This window comes from Anolis sagrei, chromosome 3 (genome assembly GCF_037176765.1).
Source record: "Anolis sagrei isolate rAnoSag1 chromosome 3, rAnoSag1.mat, whole genome shotgun sequence".
Lineage (NCBI taxonomy): Eukaryota > Metazoa > Chordata > Lepidosauria > Squamata > Dactyloidae > Anolis > Anolis sagrei.
The window spans coordinates 42502168-42524740 of NC_090023.1; the positions used below are offsets into that span (position 1 = coordinate 42502168).

Genomic DNA, 22573 nt, shown 5'->3' on the forward strand with positions numbered 1-22573 from the left:
ATTGATGAAAAATGCATTCTGCAAAGACATATGGACACAAAAAGGAAATGACTTTTTATGTTTTAAAATCAAGACAAGCAATAATTCCATCTAATTCATTATTATGAAGCAGAGTCATGTAGCTCTCTCAGACAGCATATTTTAGGTGTAATACAACATCAGTAAATTATTAAATATTTTATTTAGTATTATTTAAAACTTACTGTTAGAGAAAGGAAAAAAGTGTTTGTAAGATATATTTTAGGATGATATATCTTTGATTGGCAGCACCCCTTCCAGGTCTCAAGATGGATATTTTCAGATCAGCTGTTACCCAATCTGATATGACCCTACAGATGCTGGGGATTGTACAAAAATCCTTCTGCATGCGAAACCTGTGGTCTGCTAATGAACTAAAGTCTTCCCTTATAGAAAGATGAACACTAAAATCATTCAAAAATTAGCTTTACCTTTCTTATTTTAACAATCTACAAAAGCCATGTAAGCAAACGAAGAGGAGAAATGGTCACATACTAAAGACGAGAATTGATTTCTATTTGGGATACACTGGAATATTAGCCAAGATGTATTATGAGTATTGGGAAGCAAAGAAAGGAAGACGTTAAGAGCCATTTTACTTAGTTCCTAAGTAAACTGGGCAGTCCACTCAATAATATAAAACATTATAAAAATAGATAAATAGTCCGGTACATTTATTTCAGCTGGCCCCACGTATTATACAGACTTGACCTCAGGATCTCCACATCAGTATTCAACACTTTTACACACGGGATGCCGCTTAAGAAATTAACCAATTCCACCCTCTACTGGTCAAATCCAATCAGTTCAGGACCCCACATACATTTTTTTAAAAACTAGGAAGAACAATCCATTGTCTTAATGACAAATTATGTCTCATGGCTACATTTTCAATTAGGAAGCATATGTGAATCAAATATAGGAATACAAAATTATACCACAGGGTTTGACCTTTCCATATAGTGGTATATAATATAAAATAAATTCACAGAGGTCTAGCAAAGCTATAACCATTGTGGTCGAACAGTCCTACAACCTGGAGAGAAAAGTAAACTAGTTGGTAACACTAAGGCTGTATTGCTCTGTTGTGTTTGCAGAGCAAAGACTCCATAATGTTCTGTATCTTCCAACATCTGACAGCTATACTCATTCCTATTCAACTGAATTCCTACAGATTCAAAGTGATTCATTCTTATTGATTTTTCAAGAGTTTGACGAAGTTCAAATTTACAAACCAGTGAACTCTGGTGCCATCTAGAGACAAAAAGTAGACAAAATCTGTCCAAACTTTCAAGCACTAATTCATTTTTTAAAGTTTCTGGTATAAAACCAACATACCATTCATGCACTAGTTGAGTTAACTAAAACAGTGCTCTAGTTATGTTGCATAACAGTAGCTTGTGTATGCACAAGAGGACCAACTGAGCTACTGAGCAAGATAGGTCTCAATAGCCATCACTCCACATCTGCAGTTTTGATGTTTGGTTATTCACACATTTGATTAAAATGTTCCCTCTAGAAATGGCTAGTTCCCTCAGTGTAACTCTATTGTTAACTTCCTGAGGTCATGCTGGAGGACCCAGAGATTTCTGGAGAGAACACCTCTCTAGGAATCGCTAGGTCCTCCACTGTGATTCTATGGTCAAATTCCAGCGGACATCAACTACACTCATGCTGAAAAACCTACAAATTCCTAGAGAGGTGTTCTCTCGGGGTTTTTTTTTAAAGTGATTTCTTTCTCCACAGTTCTTCACTTTTGCAGGGATCTTGTGCAAAATGTATCCCAGCAATTATAAAGAGCTGGCTGTATTGATTTTTTATTTTTTGCTTTCTCCCAGCATGTGACACAAGACAGTTCACACACCAAATCAAAACATGATACATCTAAAAAATAACAACCCCCAATGAAGAAAAGATAAACTACTTTAAAATGATGTAAAATCATTTTAAAACATTGAAAAATACTAAGAATATATAGCACACACAGCTTCATTAGAAGACTTTTAATGTGTTTGTCTGCCAAAGCACATTGACATATCCATGCACACATTTCCTATACAGAGTCAGCTAGTCTTCAAAGTCCTGGTCAAATGAAACGAGTCTCAAGTACACACATAATTCCCATTGTTCTTCCATTTTAAAAAATCCTAATACAGGACATATCAACTATTTGTTAGACAAAAAAGACAAATACACACTATTTTCAAGAAAAACATGTCAAGAATTCCCTCCATCTGCGTGGGTTTCAGGTTTCACATTAGCAGCATGACACCAGTGGATATTGGTATTTGTTTTTACAATGTAAACATACTGGAAATATTTAAAGTTCTGTTCTAGAACAATTTACATGTTAAGTTTATCACAGTATCTCCAAACTGTCATGCTTAACCCTTTCTGGCCCTCCTTTTATTTTAATTTATCCCAGATTGCTGATGTTTTCCGCCAAGCAATTCCTACTCGGACCCCTAAACCAACTGCGGTACCTGTGAAGTTATCTACTGGACAACTCAAGCCATCATCACATCAAGATAGCAAAGATGGAAAATCACATATCACCACAAGAGTTCTCAATGCTGCTATTCAAAATGTGGGGAAAACATAAGAACTGCCTGACGACTTAATTTTAAGTACTGCTGATCCTCTACAAAATGACTTCCCGTGACAGATGCAAGACAAAGCTAGCATCAACATCACACATACGCAAAAAATGTTAGTTTTTACACTGGAATTACTAGGCATCAGGGCCTGCTTGCAGAAAGCTTCAGTCACCCACAATCAATCCTGGACCATGTTCCTGATTTGCTTCAAGTAATACATTTGCACATTTTCCTTTAGCAAAGATTGGGAAGTGAGGTTTCTAGCTAGTTCAAATGTTAGTGATGCACATAAATGCAACAACAAGCGTAATCACAGAATTCCCAGGCAATAGTTGTTTTTAAAAGTTTCACAAATGTATGAAACAGATAGGACAAACTGATGGTAAAACTTTGGCTCTGATACAGGGAGAAGAAAATTTTACAAATGGCTGGTTGGACAATGAAATGGGACATCCTAGAAGAGCATCAATTGTTGCCAAAAGACCTGAAAATACCATCCTATCTGTTTGTGCTTCCACACCAATACCTTTAAAGTTTTTCCCATACTTTAAAGATGGGATTACAGGTGCTGGAATGCTATTCAGGATGATGTCAATTACATTCGCAAGTCAATCTCTTTTCTAGCCTCAATCTTTAAGGCCAGATGATAAGACACTACAGAGATGGGCAGCTATAAAAAATACTCTAGAAAGACAGAGCACTTTGGCAGATCCATGCCACACTCTTTCATGACCAGCAGCAGTCGCATGGAACTGTAGAAGAAATATAGAGGAATATTAAAGGGCCTATCAACCAGCATGCCACTAATGTAAGAGAAGGCTATCTGTACCATGGGTGCCAAATGACAATCATGTTGTATAGGATGAAATGAATCCCCCAAAGGGGATTTTCACTTTCAAAAGCTGATATGGTGCATATTTTTATTACTGCCTTATGTTTTGTGTGTCAAGGAGACTGACTTAACATGTTGAAAAAGAAAGTATATTTTTTAAACTGGAAATTTATTATTGTAAAACCAGTCTGTATGTTTGTAAAGAGAGGCAACATTTTTCCTGTATTGCATCATAAAATAAATTCTTTTACTATTTATGTAAGAAGTAATACAAGTAATCACATTGCCTTGAGTCTACTCAAAGTGGAGGGGACATGCTTGTTTAAAACTAGTCAGATTGTTTAAATTGAATGAGAAGCATATGACAAAAAAATAAGAGGAAGGCCTGAAATAACATACAGAATTGCTTTGGTTTAAAGTGTCATATGAGGCCTTCAAAAGTAGGACTGATGGCCTTCCTTATTTATTTATTTATTTACTGTATTTGTATACCGCCCTTCTCAGCCCGCAGGGGACACAAGGTGGTTTAAAGAGGCAACAATTCAGTGCCCAGCAACACCATAAAAACATTTATGGTTAGTGACTTAGGACCCCCACAAAAGTAGAAAAACCACAAAAGTGGTTGGAAATATCTTTTTTCCTGTGAGACTATCTCTCTAGAATCTTTAGGTCCTCCAGTACAATTCTCTGGTCAACATCAGGTGAAATCCTAGAGAAGTGTTATCTCTAGGAATCTCTAGGATTCATACGGCATGAATCTATGGACAATGACTAATAAAAGTTGTACAAAGAGACACATTAGAAGACTTAGAGATTCTTACAGAGAACATTTTAATCATATCCACAAAAGTCAAGTCATCAAGAGAATTTGAAGATGGCAAAAGCTGTTTCTTAATTAAATGCAACATGATTCCCTTCTCAACACATGTGCAGAAGCAAAACACTGGAGTGACAGCATGCACAATACCTCTTCCAATGAGTGTCACACATTACAATTCAGCAGAGAATCTTAGGTATCAACTTGATTGCGCAAGGGAAGAGTGGGCACTACCTGTTGCTTTTCTTTTTATGATACCAGGGAGGTTTTCTCCTTAGAGCAAACTAATAGGAAACTTTGACACCTCTGCCCCCCAGATAGGAAGTCATTAGTTGTGCAATGATACAAAATCCTTTAATAAGCACACAGAAAGGCTGTGCCCATCTATCCCAGCACAGCCCAAGGACTCATCTAGCAGGATGATCTCTGCCTGCCCAATACCACAGCATTTGCACAGTAGACTAAAAGACAATAGCACCATATATGATCCACAGTCAATGGGACATCCTTTCATTTCCCTTTTTGAACCCTTTTTGTGCTGGAAGGCACAAAGAGTCCCAAGAAGTCTACTGATTTTTCAAAAGGGTGATAACACATAAATGAATGGTGAAATAAGAATGGGTTATAGTAGTATCAATTCACTATCACAGGTGCCACAGACAGTAACACCTCTGTTCTTCACACCAATTGAATAAATCTATACTAACTGAAATACATGTTCATCTACGTGGCAGGACCAAATGAATCTACATTATCCTAGCTACAAAGCATATGTTTGAATCTTGTGAAAATGCTATGTTCCACAAGAGAAATTAAATTGTCACAAGATAGCATGTAGCCAATACTCAATGGGCATCTAAAGATAATAATTGTGTTGAAAAGTGTTGAAGTTTGGATCAAGAAAGTTCAGAAATGCACTTCCCATATTGCAGAAATCTAACCTTGAGGTTGCTAGCAGTACACTATGATCTTGAGATCCTCTAGTTCAGTGGTTCTCAACCTGGGGTCCCCAGATGTTTTTGGCCCACAACTCCCAGAAATCCCAGCCAGTTTTACCAGCTGTTAGGATTTCTGGGAGTTGAAGGCCAAAAACATCTGGGGACCCCAGGTTGAGAACCAATGCTCTAGTTTGAGGAGGTAGTTATACTGGCACAACAGCTGAAGCTGATCTTGAACACTCACTGAATCTGGCATTTATTTGAGCTATTCTTTGGAGCAATTGATCCAGAAGCACCACCAAGCTGTGAAAACAGTATTTTAGGGGAAGTGTAACTGATTGCCACACCTCCAAGCCCAAGTTAAGACCCCTGACAGAAAGCAACTCCATCTTATCTGGATTCAGTTTGTTTTTGTTTTTCTCCAAGCATTCATTCAGAGGAGACTCCTTACCTGAGACTATTATTGAAGGCATGGAGAAATACCAGTATTTGGGTTGTATTAGCATAGCAATAGCACCCTGCACAGCATAGTGATAATACCCTGCACGATGTGCTTCTCAACCTGTGAGTCCCTAGGTGTTTTGGTCTTCAACTCCCAGAAAACCTAACAGTTGGTAAACCGGCTGGGTTTTCTGGGAGTTGTCGGCCAAAACACCTGGGGATGCACAGGTTGAGAAACACTGTTTTAGATTATCTCTCCTAAGTAGAGCAGTGTTTCTCAAACTGTGCTCCTCCAGGTGTTTTGGATTTCAGCTCCCAAAAATCGCAGCCAGCTTAGGAATTATGGGAGCTGACGTCCAACACAACTGAAGGAGCACAGTTTGAGAAACTCTGATGAAAATATGAAACAGCACTGGGTGGGGATAGAACGGCACCTTGTAGTATGCCATAAGAAGTGTCCTTTTTGAAGAGCTGCTATCCCCAAGCAACACCCTCTGGAGCCTACCCTCAGGCAGTACAAGAGGATTTTGGTCGTGTCAGGAGTGACTTGAGAAACTGCAAGTCACTTCTGGTGTGAGAGAATTGGATGTCTGCAAGAACTTTGCCCAGGGGACGCCTGGATGATTTGATGTTTTTATCATCCTTGTGGGAGGCTTCTCTCATGTCCCCGCATAAGGAGCTGGAGCTGATAGAGGGAGCTCATCCGCCTCTCCCCGGATTCAAACCTGCGACCTGTCGGTCTTTGGTCCTGTTGGCACAGGGATTTAACCCACTGCGTCACCGGGGGCTCCTATCATTACAAGAGGATATCATGGTATTAATGCTCAGGCAAAGAATATCCAAAACGAATATCTATACGCAAAGAGATCTTCTGGCACCTTTGAGTCTGAGAGAAGCCACATAAGCTTTCATAGAATCACAGAGCTGGATCATAACATCATAAGAGTTGGAAGAGACCTAGTGGGCCTTTAGTCCAGCCCCTGGCAAGAAGCGGGAAAATCGCATTCAAAGCACTCCTGACAGATTTGATCTCAAAACTACTACAAGATTCCTTTGTATAATGATCCATTTCATGACTATCAAGTCTCAGGTTCATATCCTTCTCTGAAAACCATTTGTAATGGCGCTATAAAATGTTATCACACAAGGCTGCCTGTTATAAAGCAATGTCATGAAATCATAATCTACATGATTCCAAAAAAAGGTAGACAATGTAGTTAAAGTGGTATCCAAGTGCTATAACTCTGTAGTGTGAAAGAGACAAAAGACTGCTTAGTTTACAATTCCAAAGATTCCCTGAGGAAATCATTAATATTATAAGGTCCTTTCTGTCCATATAGTGGGAACAGTGGCTTGTTATTAATTTGAACTGGACATGATTCCACATACTGAGCTTCTGTTTGTGAATGAGGAATAAAACAGATATGAAGTCCATGGCTAAAGCACTCATAATGTAAATAAATACATGATATAAACATTGTCATTGTCTTCATATCGTAATTATTATCAAAAGCCTGTTTTTTTGACCAGGAGAGTGCTACAGTTATGCCTCATTCTTATGCACATGTAGCACTGCCATGTGAATGACGGACAATCTAGACTCAGAAATGCAGTATGTACTAAAACATGCTCACAAAAACTGAAGATAAAGTTTGAATAATAATAATAATAATTTTTATTGCACTTTTCTCCCTCACAGGACCCAAAGCGGCTTACAACGTATTAGGATTGCCTAGCTAAAAATGAGGTGGGAGAGCGAGCACATAGAGGATAAATACATTCTAAAATGAACAAGCACCAGTAAATAAAGGACTCTTGGGCAAAAAAATAAAAATGTAATGCAAATTGAGTATCCCTTATTTGGAATTCTGACATTCTAAATATTCAAAAATCCCACATTCCCCACATGGGTAGCTGATACAGTGGCAGCTTTGCTTTCTGATGGTTCAATGTGCACAAACTTTGTATAAAAACAGCCATCAGGTGCATATGAAGCAACATGTTGAGTGTTGGGTTCCATCTCCAAGGTATCTCATGATGCACTTATACTTAAAGGAGCCCGCAGTAGGTTAAAGCGCTGAGCTGCTGAACTTGCTGACCGAAAGGTCACAGGTTCGAATCCAGAGAGTGGCATGAGCTCCGGCTGTTAGCCCCAGTTTCTGCCAACCTAGCAGTTCAAAAACATGCAAATATGAGATCATTAGGTACCACTCTGGCGGGAAGGTAACAGCACTCCATGCAGTCATGCCGGCCACATTACCATGCAGGTGTCTATGGACAACGCTGAATCGTTGGCTTAGAAATGGAGGTGAGCACCAACCCCAGAGTCGGACATGATTAGACTTAATGTCAGAAGAAAACCTTTACCTTTGCTTATAGATAAATATCGTTATTCCAAAATTAAAAATTAAAAAACCCAGTACCGATCTGAAGAATCTCACATTATCTGCTTTGAACTGGAATTTATGGCAGTTTGGACTGAGATAACCCAGTTCAAAGCAGATTTTTTTGCCTTGATATTCTGGGTTATAGGGCTGTGTGGAAGGGCCCTATGTCACAGACTTATAAGGATGGATGCAATTTGACTCCACTTTAACTGTCACGGCTCAATTCTACGGAATTATAGGAGTTGTGGTTTTACAAGGTCTTTAACCTTCTCTGCCAAAGAGTGCTGGTGCACCACTGAACTACAACTCCCAGGATCCCATAGCACTGAGTACTGGCAGTTAAGTCTTTTAGGACCTCATCACACTAGAGAATGAATCCACTTTAAATCCAGTTGCTGCCTCCTGCAGAATTCTGGGGTTTGTAGTTTAGGGAGGAGCCTTTAACAGCCTCACTGAACTACAAACCCCAGAATTCTGCAGGAAGAAGAAACGGATTTAAAGTGGATTCATTCTCTAGTGTGATGAAGTAGCAAGTTTATTTATTATTTATTTACTATATTTGTATACCGTCCCTGTCAGCCCGCAGGTGACTAGGGGCGGTTTACAGTTGGTGCCAAGACCATAAAATACAAATTCAATGCAATAAAAACAATCAAGTAATAAAAACATAACAAAAACAAACATGAACATTAGGGTCTCCTATTAAAAACATTGTCCAATCACATTGTCCGACTATTCCATTTTTCCTATGTCTGTTACACTGTATTTAGAAATACAGTGATGACATGATGGCAACAGTCCATGATAACTCCATGATGACATGACATCCCTCCATGATGACATGATGGCAACAGTCCGGGACAGCAGTGGCTCCCAAAGTGACCCATTTAAGGTGGAATCAGGTGTCAAACAGGAATGTGTTATTGCCCCAACTTTATTCTCCATCTTCATCGCTGTGATACTTCACCTTGTTGATGGGAAGAATCCCACCGGAGTGGAAATCATCTATTGGACAGATGGCAAGCTGTTTAATCTCAGCAGACTGAAATACAACACCGCCTGAGCTCTGCGAGTGCAGCATTTTCCCGAATGAAGCAGAAAGTGTTTGAGGACAGGGACATCCGTAGAGATACCAAGGTGCTTGTTTATAAAGCTATTGTCCTCCCAACCCTGCTGTATGCCTGCAAAACGTGGACTGTCTACAGAGGTCACATGCAACTCCTGGAACGATTCCATCAGTGCTGCCTCCGGAAAATCCTGCAAATCTCTTGGGATGACAGGTGGACAAAAGTCAGCGTGCTGGAAGGAGCAAAGACCACTAGCACTGAAGCTATGGTCCTCGCCATCAACTCTGCTGGACCGGCCACGTTGTCTGGATGCCCGACCACCGTCTCCCAAAGCAGTTGCTCTACTCCGAACTCAAGAATTGAAAACAGAATGTTGGTGGGCAGGAAAAGAGATTTGAAGATGGGCCCAAAGCCAACCTTAAAATCTCTGGCATAGACACTGAGAACTGGGAAGCCCTGGCCCTTGAGCGCTCCAGTTGGAGGTCAGCTGTGACCAGCAGTGCTGCAGAATTTGAAGAGGCACGAATTGAGGGTGAAAAAGAGAAACATGCCAAGAGGAAGGCGTGTCAAGCCAACCCCGGCCGAGACCGCCTTCCACCTGGAAACCAATGCCCTCACTGTGGGAGAAGATGCAGGTCAAGAATAGGGCTCCACAGCCACCTACAGGCTCACAAGAATTCTGATCCTGGAAGACTATCCTACTCCTGGCCCGTAGCCAGGATTTCGTTTCGGGGGGGGGGGGGTAAAAAAATTTCAGGGGGTTTCGGGGGGGGCTGAGTTTCGGGGGGGGCTGAGTCTGAGTGAAAGAGGGTCTAGCCTAGCAAACCTTTTGTATCATTACCCCAATACCCCCATGCATATGGGATATATTGAGCATGGTGATCAGATCATGATATGAATAAACATAACAGTTTAAATAATGCACCAGTAAGGCCTTTTCGCGAACCACCATGAGAATTTGGGGGGGGGGGGGGGGCTGAAGCCCCTCAAGCCCCCCCCCCCCCCCCCCCACTACATGCCTGTCCTATTCGGCCAACAAGGGATCACCTAAGTAAGTATTTAGAAATGCCTATGGTGTCAAACTGCATTAATTCTATACTGTAGAACTGGATGAGATCCCAAGGCTCCTCCAGTCCATGCAGGAACACACAACCAAAGCACTCCCAACAGATGGCCATCCCGAGGAGACTCCAAGGCAGCAGATTCCACTGCTAAAGAAGTTCTTACCTCTTCCTAATGTTTAGCAGGAATATCTTCCTCTCCCCCCACCCTTCCCCTTGCAATTGGAATCCATTACTCCGTGCCCTAAGCAGCAGGAAACAGGCCTGGCCCACTCCTCTCATACTGACATGCCCCCTCTCAGGCTTGTTTTCTGCAAGCTCAACAGACCCAGTTCCTCCTAGAGTTTGTGTGTGTGTGTGTGTTTTCAAGGGAGCCATGCCCTCACCTGCTGGAGTCCTACCTGTCCCGCTGTCTCCTCCTCCTCCCGCTCCTCGTGCCTCCCACCAGGGCTCCTCCAGCGTGTCTGCCATGCTCCCCAAACAGCCGCTTCTCCTTTGGCCACGCCGGCTCCATCCAGGAAGTGGCCCGCCCCACAGCCTGGAGGGAAGCCCGCCCACCGAGACAGGCAGGGGCGGACCTCGCAGTCGCTTCAACAGAGGCAGCAGCGAAAGGAAGGGTCAGAGAATCATAGAGTTGGAAGAGACCTCATATAGGCCATCCAGTCCAACCCCCTGTCAAGAAGCAGGAAAATTGCATTCAAAGCACCCCCGACAGATGGCCATCCAGTCTCTCTTTAAAAACCTCCAAAGCAGGAGCCTCCACCACACTCTGGGGCAGAGAGTTCCACTGCTGAACAACTCTCAGAGTTATTCTTCCTCATGTTCAGGTGGAATTTCCTTTCTTGAAGTTTGAAGCCATTGTTCCGCATCCTAGTCTCCAGGGCAGTAGAAAACAAGCTTGCTCCCTCCTCCCTATGACTTCCTCTCACATATTTATACATGACTGTTATGACTCCTCAGCAAGCGAGAGTCCAAAAGTGGCTAGGCTCAAACGCAGCACCTCAATCAATGGCTGATACCAAATGAGAGACTCCCCCCTGGGCACACAGAAAACTGGGGGACTTGGAAGGCACTACACAGACTGCACTCTGGCACCACAATATGCAGAGCCAACCTCAAGAAATGGGGCTACATGCACAACCCCCCTACTTTCCTTTAGTCTGGTTTTTCCCTCCCCCTTTTCTTCCCCCCCCCTCCATTTGGTAGGTACCCACCTTCCCTACCCTTCTTACCTTCACTCCCCCCCCTTTTTTAAAAAAAATAAATACATTACACCTTTTTGATGTATCGCAACCATAAAATCTCAATAAAAAATATTAAAAAATCAAAAGAAATGGGGCTACAAAGTGGAATCCACAACATGCAAGTGTGGAGAAGAGCAAACCACAGACCACCGGCTGAATGCAACCTGAGCCCTGCCACATGCACAGTGGAGGACCTTCTTTTAGCAACACCAGAGGCACTCCAAGTGGCCAGATACTGGTCAAAGGACATTTAACCAACTACCAAGCATGCAAACTTTGTGCTTTTTTGTTTGTTTGTTAAAAAATGCAATACAGCTGTTTGGTTTGCTCCTGACATGATAAATAAATGTCTCTTTTCAGCTTTCTCTTCTTCAGGCTAAACATGCCCAACTTTTTAAGCCGCTCCTCATAGGGCTTGTTCTCCAGACCCCTGATCATTTTAGTCGCCCTCCTCTGGACACATTCCACCTTGTCAATGTCTCTCTTCAATTGTGGTGCCCAGAATTGGACACAGTATTCCAGGTGTGGTCTGACCAAGGCAGAATAGAGGGGTAGCATGGCTTTCCTGGACCCTAGACACTAGACTCCTATTGATGCAGGCCAAAATCCCATTGGCTTTTCTTTTTTTTGCTTCAATATGGGTCCCAAGGGAAGGGCCAGCAACAAGCCCCAAACAAAAACAAAAAAACTAAAGAAGGCCACCCAATTTAAATACCCAGGGTCACTGGGCTCCATAGATGGTGACACAATGTCAGATGTACAGTCACGAATAAATGCAGCCTGGTTGAAATGGGAGCAACTACTGGCATTTTGTGAGACTCAAAAACACCTGAACAATTTAAGGCTAAGCTCTTAAAGCTAAGCTCCACAATATAGTTGTTTGCCTAGTAGTCTTCTACGGGGCAGAGTGCTGTAGCCAATTTTCCTCTTGGGTTGCACCATCCAAGGATGCTCTCCTTGTACAGACCAACCCCCAGCTGCTGTTTTTCCTGCCATGGGAATCCTTGCCTGTAGGCTGTGACATACAAGGGACCTCCTGTCAATCCCAGCCAGTCTCTTTTCCAGCCAATCATGCGAGGGAGCAAGAAGTCTGACTAGCTATCAGAACTGTATAAAATGTCCTAACATGCATCTCTACACATTTTTCCTTTATGTCCTTTATATTAAGTGTCAAAAATCAAAGTTTGCTTTTTGGATTGATTGATTTGTTTGTTTGCCTGTCTGTACAGGAAACAGAAGTTTCACAAAAATGTGCCCGGAAGTCAAGGACTGTGTAGTTTTTCTAAAACTATAGCTCTATGTATTAGGTTGCCCCGCAGCCGCCTTTACAGCTTTACGGCAGGCACGCAAGGCGATGGGCGGCTTGTGCGACTGAAGACGTTGGAAAAGGGAGGTGCCGCTTTACGGCGGTGTGGCGGGGCACGTCAACAGCGATGGCGGAGGGGGAGGAAGCGCCTCCGCTGAGCAGCTGGTGAGTTGGACAACCTGTCGATGGGGCAGCTGCCTGAAAGGCTTGGGAGAGTAGTAGGATTTCCTCTCTAGCTGCTGCCCTTCGTAGCAATCTCTGGGAGGCTACTAGACGGAAAGGCACTGCCTTAAATAGATCCAGAGAACCAGGTTATTCTCCTCCCTTTTGGGGGGTTATTTCTGACCCCAAAGGAAAGATCTGTGAAGTTATTTTTTTCCTTAAGGAGTTAGGTTTCTAAGGTCTAGTTTTGTTGAGGATCAAGAGAAGCTGTCGAAAGATACATCTACTTGTGGGATTTATTAGGTCTTCAGGTTTTCCCTGCCACAGAAGGCTTGTGCCTCACCAAACTACAACTCCCATTATCCCTTTGGTATCTGCTGAGGTTTAGTTCCAAAACAACCTGCCTGCAATGTACCAATTTATTTATTTAAAACACTTATATTCCACCCTTCTCACCCCGAAGGGGACTCAGAGCGGAGCACAACATATACATGGCAAACATTCAATGCCTGGATATAATACATAAACATCAAAAAACATTTATCTAAATATTAAAATACACCATTTAAAATAACACAATTTAAAACTGTCCTAGCCATCTGCATCAAACCCAATTGGCCCTGTCATTGTCGCTTCATTGCCCTGTCCCGAAAGCTTGGTCCCACAGCCAACTTTTTACCATCCTTCTAAAGGACAGGAGGGAGGGGGCCGACCTGATCTCACAAGGAAGGGAGTTCCATAGCCGGGGAGCAATCACCGAGAAGGCCCTGTCTCTCGTCCCCACCAATCACGCCTATGACAATGGCGGGATGGAAAGCAGGGCCTCCCCAGAGGATCTTAATCTCCGCGATGGTACATAGAGGAAGATGCATTTGGACAGGTAATTTGGGCCAGGGCCATTTAGGGCTTTATAGGCCAAAGCCAGCACTTTGAATTGTGCCCGGTAGCAAACTGGCAGCCAGTGGAGCTGGCATAACATGGGAGTTGTGTGCTCCCTGTATGCTGCCCCAGTTATTAACCTGGCTGCCTCTCGTTGGACTATTTGAAGCTTCCGAGCAGTCTTCAAAGGCAACCCCACACAGAGTGCATTGCAGTAGTCTATTCTAGATGTAACGAGAGCATGGACCACCGTGGCCAAGTCTGACTTCCCAAGGTACGGGTGCAGCTGGCGCACAAGTTTTAATTGTGAGAACGCTCCCCTGGCCACTGCTGCAACCTGGGATTCCAGGCTCAGTGATGAATCCATGGAATTGATTAATTCAATTCCATGGAAGCTCAATTCCATTTTAAACTATGGTGTTGTACAGCACCCTGTTTGGTACAAAAATTGGTACAATTTTGGTGTGTGTGTGTCTGTGCAAGCTATGGATAATTGAATCCATGCATGCAAAATCCATATATATTCTCAGGATGCTGGTACTAAGTGTGTCACTGTAACTCTTAGAGGGCATTCAATATGATGCGATTAATATTAATGTGGCAGGTTGTGCCCTGGTGAACAGATGTCTTATGCCTAGATGTTTGTAGGAAAACCTGCAGCAAGCAATGGTTATAATAGTAAAATACTTGGAATACTCTGTTTTAAAAATATTGACTGAGTACAGGATTTCTGTAGGAATAGGATCATCAGCCTTGATGTTCATGTATTGCAGTTATGTTCTGCTTCAACATAATTTAGTGCAGTAAATGTTGATCTCTTCAGTCTGTGTTTTGCCTTGAAATACTCCTCTGTAGTGGGTTTGGATGAGAGTTACATATGGCCCTCTTTGTCCACAGATCCAACTATCCACAGCTTGAAAACATTCCAGAAAGAGAATTCAAAAAAACAAACCTTGGATACCCTTTTACTTTGCCATGGGATGTAATGGGACCTGAGCACTCATGAATTTTGGTATCCATAGGTAGGGGTCCTGAAGTCAAATCCCACCAGACACCAGGGGCTCACTATACTGATCCTACCTAATGATCTCATGGTCAAACAGAGATTTGGATTTGAATTTTCCCAGTTGCGGGTGTATCTACAGTGTCGAATTTAAACAGTTTGACACCACTTTTAATTCTGTCTCAATGGTATGGAATCCTGGGAGTTGTAGTTTCCTGAGACACCAGTCCTCTTTGATAAAGAACCTTATAAAACTTCAGCTCCCATAATTCCATAGCATTGAACCATAGCAGTTCAAGTGATGCCAAACTGCAATGATGCTACACTGGAAGGTTTTGTCCAATCCAATCCCTTCCAGGCATTTTTGACTACAGTTACCAGCACTCCTGCCAATGTTATTTTGGAGTGATTGCAAGTCTAGCCCAGAGCATCTGGAGGACACATGTTTGGTGGCTAGATGGAAAATTAATGCTTATGTGACTGGTTTTTAATTGTTGTGAAATGAGACAGTAATAAACACGACATAGTATTCTCTTGATTTTCTTGTACCTTTGTATTGCAGTTTATACTAGGAATTGAGTGAGAACATAAGAAAATCAAAAATACTTTGGGATATGCTGACAAACAAATCAGTTTGGAGATAGTTATAATGTCAACAAAGACTGTTGTAGAGTTCCAAAGGGCAGTGTAGTGTTGGAAGTGTATCACTGTTGAAAAGGAAGTTTCAGGGAGGACAAACTCCAATTTTTATAGTCCACTTACATCTTCCACATACATTCGTCCAGTTCAATCAGTCATCACATATTCACCACTTCTTTTATACAGCAAACCTGAAGATAAAATGCAGGCAGTTCTCCGAGTTTTAGACTCAGTGTTTGTAGACATATCCATTCAATAAATGCAATTGTAGGGCTCTTCTGTTGCTTGTTAACAAATGTAAGACAATCTAGCTTTGAAAAGTGCTTTGGAGACATGCTGAGACATGGTAAGCAATACAGCTCACCAGGAAACATTAGGCAGAAGAGCCTGAATATCAACTACAAAACTTAGATTTCCACATCATCTGCAGTTTTGTTGCACACATTTCTGTATTCCCAAACCACAAAAGAGAGACAAGAAACTATACAGAGATTTAATGTTGCTAAAATATAGTATATTACCACATCCTAAGAGCTTTGTCCTACCATGACTTTCCCTTAGTATCAGCTCTGTTTAAATTCTTAGGTGAACATGCAGCCCCAACAAAAATAACCCAAGTTTTTCAACTGTGTCAGGGTCCATGGTATCCTTTAGCACATTGTAGCATTTTATACACTGATTTTGCAGCAAGATGTGCTTTGCCCAATGAATAGATCCATTGTTTAAAGTCTGACAAAAGCTGGAGGGTTGTAAAATCAGCTATAAAAGTCAGCTGTGAATATCACTGGTTACCAAAAACATCTTTAGAAGCCTAGCTTACTTTTATGTTCTAGAGCATATCTTTCCAAACGGTGTGTTGGGACACGTTAGTGTGTTGGCTTTAGTGTGTCAGGGGAACGTAATGAAAGACCGCTGAGTCTATGTAATAAACTATGTATTTTAAAAAATATAAATGAAAGGTTTTCATCAGTTGCTGTGTCCCCCATATTTTTTGTTATTACAGTTTATGTATGTGTCCATATCTCTTATAAGAGGTTGAGTTAACCTCTGGTTTGCAAGTAAAACTGAATTATTGTGCTGTGAAATAATATATACGGTACATAAAAATGGTGTGCCACCAATATGAGATGTTTAGAAAGCTCTGCTGTAGAGAATTAACTTAAGTTTCTTTTTAGCTTGAGACAAGGATTACAGTCAGTCAGATTTTTTAATCATTCAGATTTAGAAAAACATGAATTCAACAGGTTTTATTTTTTTAAGGAAGGGATATAATTTTGGAGCCTCTAGGGCCATTTCTAGCAACAGATTTCTAGAGGCTAGCTGTGTTCAACTGTGCCAGCCCAACATGTGGAGGTGCATTGTTTTCTAGTAAAAAATAACTTGATCATGCTGCTGCATTTCTTTGTTAATAGAGCTAGACATCTAGGCAATTCCATTTGGATGGTAACCGGCTACCTTTATCTCAGTAGCTATGTTGTTAGATGAAATAGATTATCTTGATCTGTTTCAGTCTGTGTTCAGGTCTGCTTATGGAACAGAGACAGCTTCAGTTGTATTAGTGAACAACATCTGCAAGGATTTAAACAGGGAGACTTAGTCCTTTTTGGCTTTGCTGGAAACGTTTTTTGATATCATGGTATTTTTTTGGGCTGCCTTACTGGGATGGGAATTGGAGTCAGTCCTAGAAATGGTTCCATTTCTTCCTAGAGGAGAGATGAACACAGAAGATGGTGCTGGGGAATTTCCATTTGACTCTATAGCTACTGCAGAATGGAAGAGTGTAGTACTTCCTCTAACTGTCTTGAAGCAGCTGAGGAGGAGAAAAGCAGAAGTTCAGAGTGGTCAGGGATAAGAATTGAACAGGTCATACAAGGGCAATCAAGATTTTGTAAGCGCTGATTCAGTTTTTTCACACGTAAAGGGAATTTTTGTTTACTGTGTTGCAAGGAGTTCAGGAAACTCTTGGCCACTTGATGGTTGCCATAAATGCCATAAGTAGTTGAGTAATTTTCAACTGATATTGTACAATAATAGCAACAACTTTTCTAACTGGATTTTCACTACCTTTATTTACTCACTACCTTAAAACATACATGGTAGCTGTAGCACTTAATTTCATAGTATATTTTAATAATAATAATAATAATAATAAACTTTATTTGTATTCCACCCTATCTCCCCGAGGGAATTCAGGTTAGATTCCAGCATAACAATGGCAAACATTCAATGCCAACATAAAGCACACTAGCATAAAATCCCAGAAAACCCCCACATATAAAAGTAACATTAAAGCCTAACATCAAAATAAGACCTAACATCAGTAAATTAAACCTGACATCAATGAATTAAACTACACATAATCAGACAAAATTCTATAACAACATAAATCTAAATAAAACATCCACATTAGTGTACAATAGCCAACAAGGGTTTACAAAACAGTGTGGGTTGGTTATGTCGTCAAATGAGGTCATTAGGCTGGTGTGGACCAGGAAAGCCCAAATACAAATAGTTCTCAACCAGAGGGCCACAACAATCTCTCAACCATCTATTCCTCCTTCTCTCCGTATGCTACTGAGCGGAAGTAGGTCTTCAGTTGTTTTTTAAAGGAGAGGAGGGAGGGGGGCAGCTTTATTTCTTTTGGGAGGGAGTTCCAGATGTGTAGCCTTCATGGATGAGCAAGTTCTCCATGATAACTGATTTTTCTTCAGAATATGTCAGGTGATTGGTGAAGAAGTCTTGGGTATAGGCAAAGGAAGATAAACCTAAGAATCATGATATAATTTGACCAGTCCTTCTATATATGGCTTACAGAAGAGTTTATTTGTGAATACCCATTCTAATATTCTTATAATACACACAGTTTTTTGTGGACTCTGCCGTGAATATAGCCAAATGCCATATAAAACAGCTGTTGTGCTGCTACCAGTTTGAGAAATGTAAGCCTCATCACATCTAGAAATGGGACATGAATGAGTGTTACAGCAGCCAAAATAGAGTGTATTTTTCTATAGTTCCAGCAAAAGTCTCAGGTTCAAAACAAGTACATATCATATATTAATTGGTCAATAAGGAAATATGGACATTTATGATAATATTATTGATGTTTTCCTCTTCGTTAGTGATTATTTGCCTTACAAGTAGTTTGTTGTGCTTGGACATTCTTTATTATACATAAGTAATTTCTCAAAAGCAGGTTAAGCTTTTTCTTTGTATAATGTAGAGTAGATTGTTTTATATTCAAATTTCTGCAGAAAACACTTCATATGTGACTTTGAAGTATCAATGCCTGATTTTGCTGTTACCTATTAGCTGAGGCCATCATCAGAAGGGATCTGCTGCACTCATGTTCTGCTTATAGGCCTCCTGTAGATGTGTGATTAGCAACATTGGAACTTAATGCTAGATTTGAGGGGCCTTCAATCTGTTCCGAGCCTTTGGCAATGCATATCAGTTTGGGTGTTCCCTCAAAAATTGCATCTAAAACCACTGGAAGTTACATCATTTATTTTTGTATATTCTGTAAGATTAATGTCTGTTGTTTCATTCAGCATACGCTGGGCCTGCAGGGCTGCTCTTTAAATACAATTAAAAGCTAAAGTAACATTCAATTTGCACATGTACATTATTAAAAGTATGAGATATAGGGCTGTGTGGAAGGGCCCCAAGGCAGCTTGATATGGGATTGGAGGCTGAATTTTTACTTCAAGTAATTTGAGTTTATTCATGTATCCTATTTACATCTTAATATACCTGTATGATGATTTTTTTTGTTGTGTCAGGAGAGACTTGAGAAACTGCAAGTCGCTTCTGGTGTGAGAGAATTGGCAGTCTGCAAGGACGTTGCCCAGGGGACGCCTGGGTGATTTGATGTTTTTATCATCCTTGTGGGAGGCTTCTCTCATGTTCCCGCATGAGGAGCTGGAGCTGGTAGAGGGAGCTCATCTGCCTCTCCCCGGATTAGAACCTGCAACCTGTCAGTCTTCAGTCCTGCTGGCACAGACTCACTTACTCTAGAATCCCATCTTGGGAGAAGTGCATAATAGACATTCAGTGAATAAAGTATGCTGCCTCAATGTGTGGTATAATATCCTTCTCTGGAAGTTTAAAAACAGAGGTTACATGGCCATCTGTCATGAGTGCTTTGATTGTGTATTCTGGTGTGGCAGAATGTTGGATTGGGTGACCATCGTGTTTTTTCCCTGACTCTTACGATTCTATGAAAATAAATAAATATAAAAGTAATATTATCTTTATATTACCTTTTCAGGGAAACTGAACTTGCAGAAGCTCTAGAAGAAGGTGGCTGTGATCTTGAAACAGTTAGAAACATAATCCAAGGGAGAGCTATACCTGATGACCTTAGAGCCAAGGTCTGGAAGGTGAGGATATCACATTATTTTGAAAGGTGATAATTTATAGCACATTTTCATGTTTATTGAAAAAGCAGCAGGAACTAACTATAGGAATTGTCTTTCCATCTTAAAATTTACCTTTACAAATTTATTTCAGTTATACTTAGAACTGCAGTTGATTAATAGCTCAACCGTATGTGAGGGTTACTTGGACATAATTAAGTATTTCCCAAATTAATTTTCTCCCTTTGAGCTCTAAATGTATATTTGCAAGGAGAAATATTATGCAGTAGGGCAAACTGCTAGGAGGATTTATTTTGGAGCAAGACAATGACAAGTGAGAAACAAGTTAAGGGTTTCCTTCCCCCAGCACTTCTTTGTTCACCATCACAAGCAAACACACAGCGTGGTTTTCCATTAATAAGAATATCAGGTCACTGTTACATGTATCGGTATGCTGCTAAACTTGAGATGACTGTTCATTTCATCTTGAGTGAAACCAGCAGAACTGAACAGGGAAGAATAAGTAACATGGGATTTTTCTACTTTTACAACAGTAGTGTAAAAGTCTGTATTTTTCAGTTATTATTTTTTAAAAATGGAAGCTTAATATTCAAGTAGGCTGTTTATTTAAAATGGCATATCTTTCAGTATTTATCTGTGAAATACTTTTACTTTAACATTTCAGTTTTTGAAATAATTCAGACCTGACAATTATATCTTGAATACAGTCAAGTGGACTAAGTTAAGTTATCCTCCCCCTACTTTGTTTTTAGATTGCCTTGAATGTTGTAGGGAAAGGAGACAGTTTGGCTTCCTGGGATGGATGCTTAGATCTGCCAGAACAGACACTGATTCACAAAGATTGTCAAGATCTAGTTGGTAAGTCTGAAGATACGTGTAAAATGCTACCCTGTAAATAATTTCTTATTCTCTCTAATAGTTACTTTCCTGCCCTGCCCCTAGTGAGTACAACTCTGGGCTTCCTCCAACATAAAACTTGGTTATCTGAGGGCCCTTTCACACAGCCATAAAACCCAGAATATCAAGGCAGATAATCCATAATATCTGCTTTGAACTGGGTTATCTGAGTCCACACTGCCACATAACTCAGTTCAAAGCAGATAATGTGGAATTTTATAGAGCTGTGTGGAAGGGGCCTGAGTGATCTACAAGGATGTGCCATTTTGGTAGTGGATATACCTTGTCATGAAGAAACCTGTTTGTAAGCCGCCCTGAGTCCCCCCCTCGGGGGTTGAGAAGGGCGGGGTAGAAGCACACGAAATAAATAAATAAATAAACCTGTAGACACATTTGTTTCACACCCCTTAAATGTGCTCCTTAATTTTGTGGAGCACTCTGTAGCAATGCGAGGTGCAATGTTAAAAATATAACTGGAAGGAAAAATTAGGAGAAAGAAACTGGGTTGCTGTGAGTTTTCTGGGCTGTATGGCCATATTCCAGAAGCATTCTCTCCTGACGTTTTGTCTGCCTCTATGGCAGGTATCCTCAGAGGTTGTAGGGTCTGTTGGAAACTAGACAAGTGAGGTTTATATATCTCTGGAATGTCCGGGGTGGGAGAAAGAATTCTTGTCTGCTTGAGGCAAGTGTGAATGTTGCAATTGGCCACCTTAATTAGTATTGAATGGCCATACAGCTTCAAAGATTGGCTGATTCCTGCCTGGGGGAATCCTTTGTTGGGAAGTGCTAGCTGGCCCTGATGGTTTCTTGTTAGGAATTCCTCTTTTTTTTTTTTTGCGTGTTCCGCTTTATTTACTGTCCTGATTTTAGAGGGTTTTTTAAAATACTGGTAGCTAGATTTTGTTCATTTTCATGGATTCCTCCTTTCTGTTGAAATTGTCCACATTCTTGTGGATTTCAATGGTTTCTCTGTGTAGTCTGACATGGTAGTTGTTAGATTGGTCCAGCATATCTGTGTTTTCAAATAATATGCTGTGTCCAGGTTGCTTCATCAGGTGCTCTGCTATGGATGACCATGAAAATGAACAAAATGTGGCTACCAGTATTTAAAAAACTCTAAAATCAGGTCAGTAAAGAACAACACTCAAAAACAGGGGAATTCCAGACAAGAAACAATCAGGGACAGGTAATCACCTCCTGACAAAAGATTATCCCGGGCAGGAAGCAGTCAAGCCTTGAAGGCAGGATTATTTTTAATATATATGTGTAATTGTGATAATTTTATGCTTTTGTTGTTTTGTTCATTTTGTTATGCTGTTTACTCTGTATGTTTTGGTGACGTTGCTTGGAAACCACCCTGAGTCCCCCTCGGTGAGATAGAGCAGTATATAAATAAAGTTTTATATTATATAAGCTGCAAGGCAATTCAGGACTAATCAAGGTGATCAACTGCAGCCTCAAACAGACAAGAGTTCTTTCTCCTATCCTGGACATTCCACAGATATATAAACCCTACTTGCCTTGTTTTCAACAAACCTCACAACCTCTAAGGATGCCTGCCATAGATATGGGTGAAATGTCAGGAGAGAATGCTTCTGGAACATACCCTTACAGCCTGGAAAACTCACAGCAACCCAGTGATTCCGGCCATGAATGCCTTCGATAACACAGGGGAGAGAAAACTGGCATTTGAACCTGGGCTGCTGCGTTATGTTGGCAAAGCACTATGATGGCTGTGTTATGTAATCCCTTCTCTTTCCCATTCTCTTACAGGTAATCTTGGGGTACAACTACACTGTAGAATTAATGTGTTGTCGAAGGCTTTCATGGCCAGAATCACTGAAATTAATGCAGTTTGGCAATACTTTAACCACCATGGCTCAATATTGTGGAAACATAGGAGTGG

The 22573-nt window shown here is 41.0% G+C and overlaps 3 protein-coding genes across 7 annotated transcripts in view; 2 read left to right on the forward strand and 1 right to left on the reverse strand.

The window, feature by feature from the left end:
- Window positions 1-3712, forward strand: part of FILIP1L (filamin A interacting protein 1 like) — a 72763-nt gene extending 69051 nt beyond the window's left edge. For both annotated transcript variants that reach the window (XM_060770723.2, XM_060770722.2), the window contains one exon: window positions 2444-3712. In XM_060770723.2, the coding sequence (XP_060626706.2) occupies window positions 2444-2620 (177 nt within the window). In that variant the 3' untranslated portion in view covers window positions 2621-3712. The remainder of the gene's footprint in view (window positions 1-2443) is intronic.
- Window positions 1-10710, reverse strand: part of CMSS1 (cms1 ribosomal small subunit homolog) — a 236391-nt gene extending 225681 nt beyond the window's left edge. The window contains exon 1 of one of the 2 annotated variants that reach the window (XM_060770724.2): window positions 10545-10710. In XM_060770724.2, the coding sequence (XP_060626707.2) occupies window positions 10545-10629 (85 nt within the window). In that variant the 5' untranslated portion in view covers window positions 10630-10710. The remainder of the gene's footprint in view (window positions 1-10544) is intronic. The other variant, XM_067466616.1, reaches the window with a different exon arrangement.
- Window positions 10711-12765: 2055 nt separating this feature from the next.
- The window catches only part of TBC1D23 (TBC1 domain family member 23), a 41954-nt gene continuing 32146 nt past the window's right edge, over window positions 12766-22573 (forward strand). For all 3 annotated transcript variants that reach the window (XR_009631138.2, XM_060770720.2, XM_060770721.2), the window contains exons 1-3: window positions 12766-12873; window positions 19662-19773; window positions 20523-20628. Coding sequence is in view for 2 of the 3 variants with exons in the window: in XM_060770720.2 (XP_060626703.2) it covers window positions 12836-12873; window positions 19662-19773; window positions 20523-20628 (256 nt within the window). In the remaining variant the exon portion in view is untranslated. The remainder of the gene's footprint in view (window positions 12874-19661; window positions 19774-20522; window positions 20629-22573) is intronic.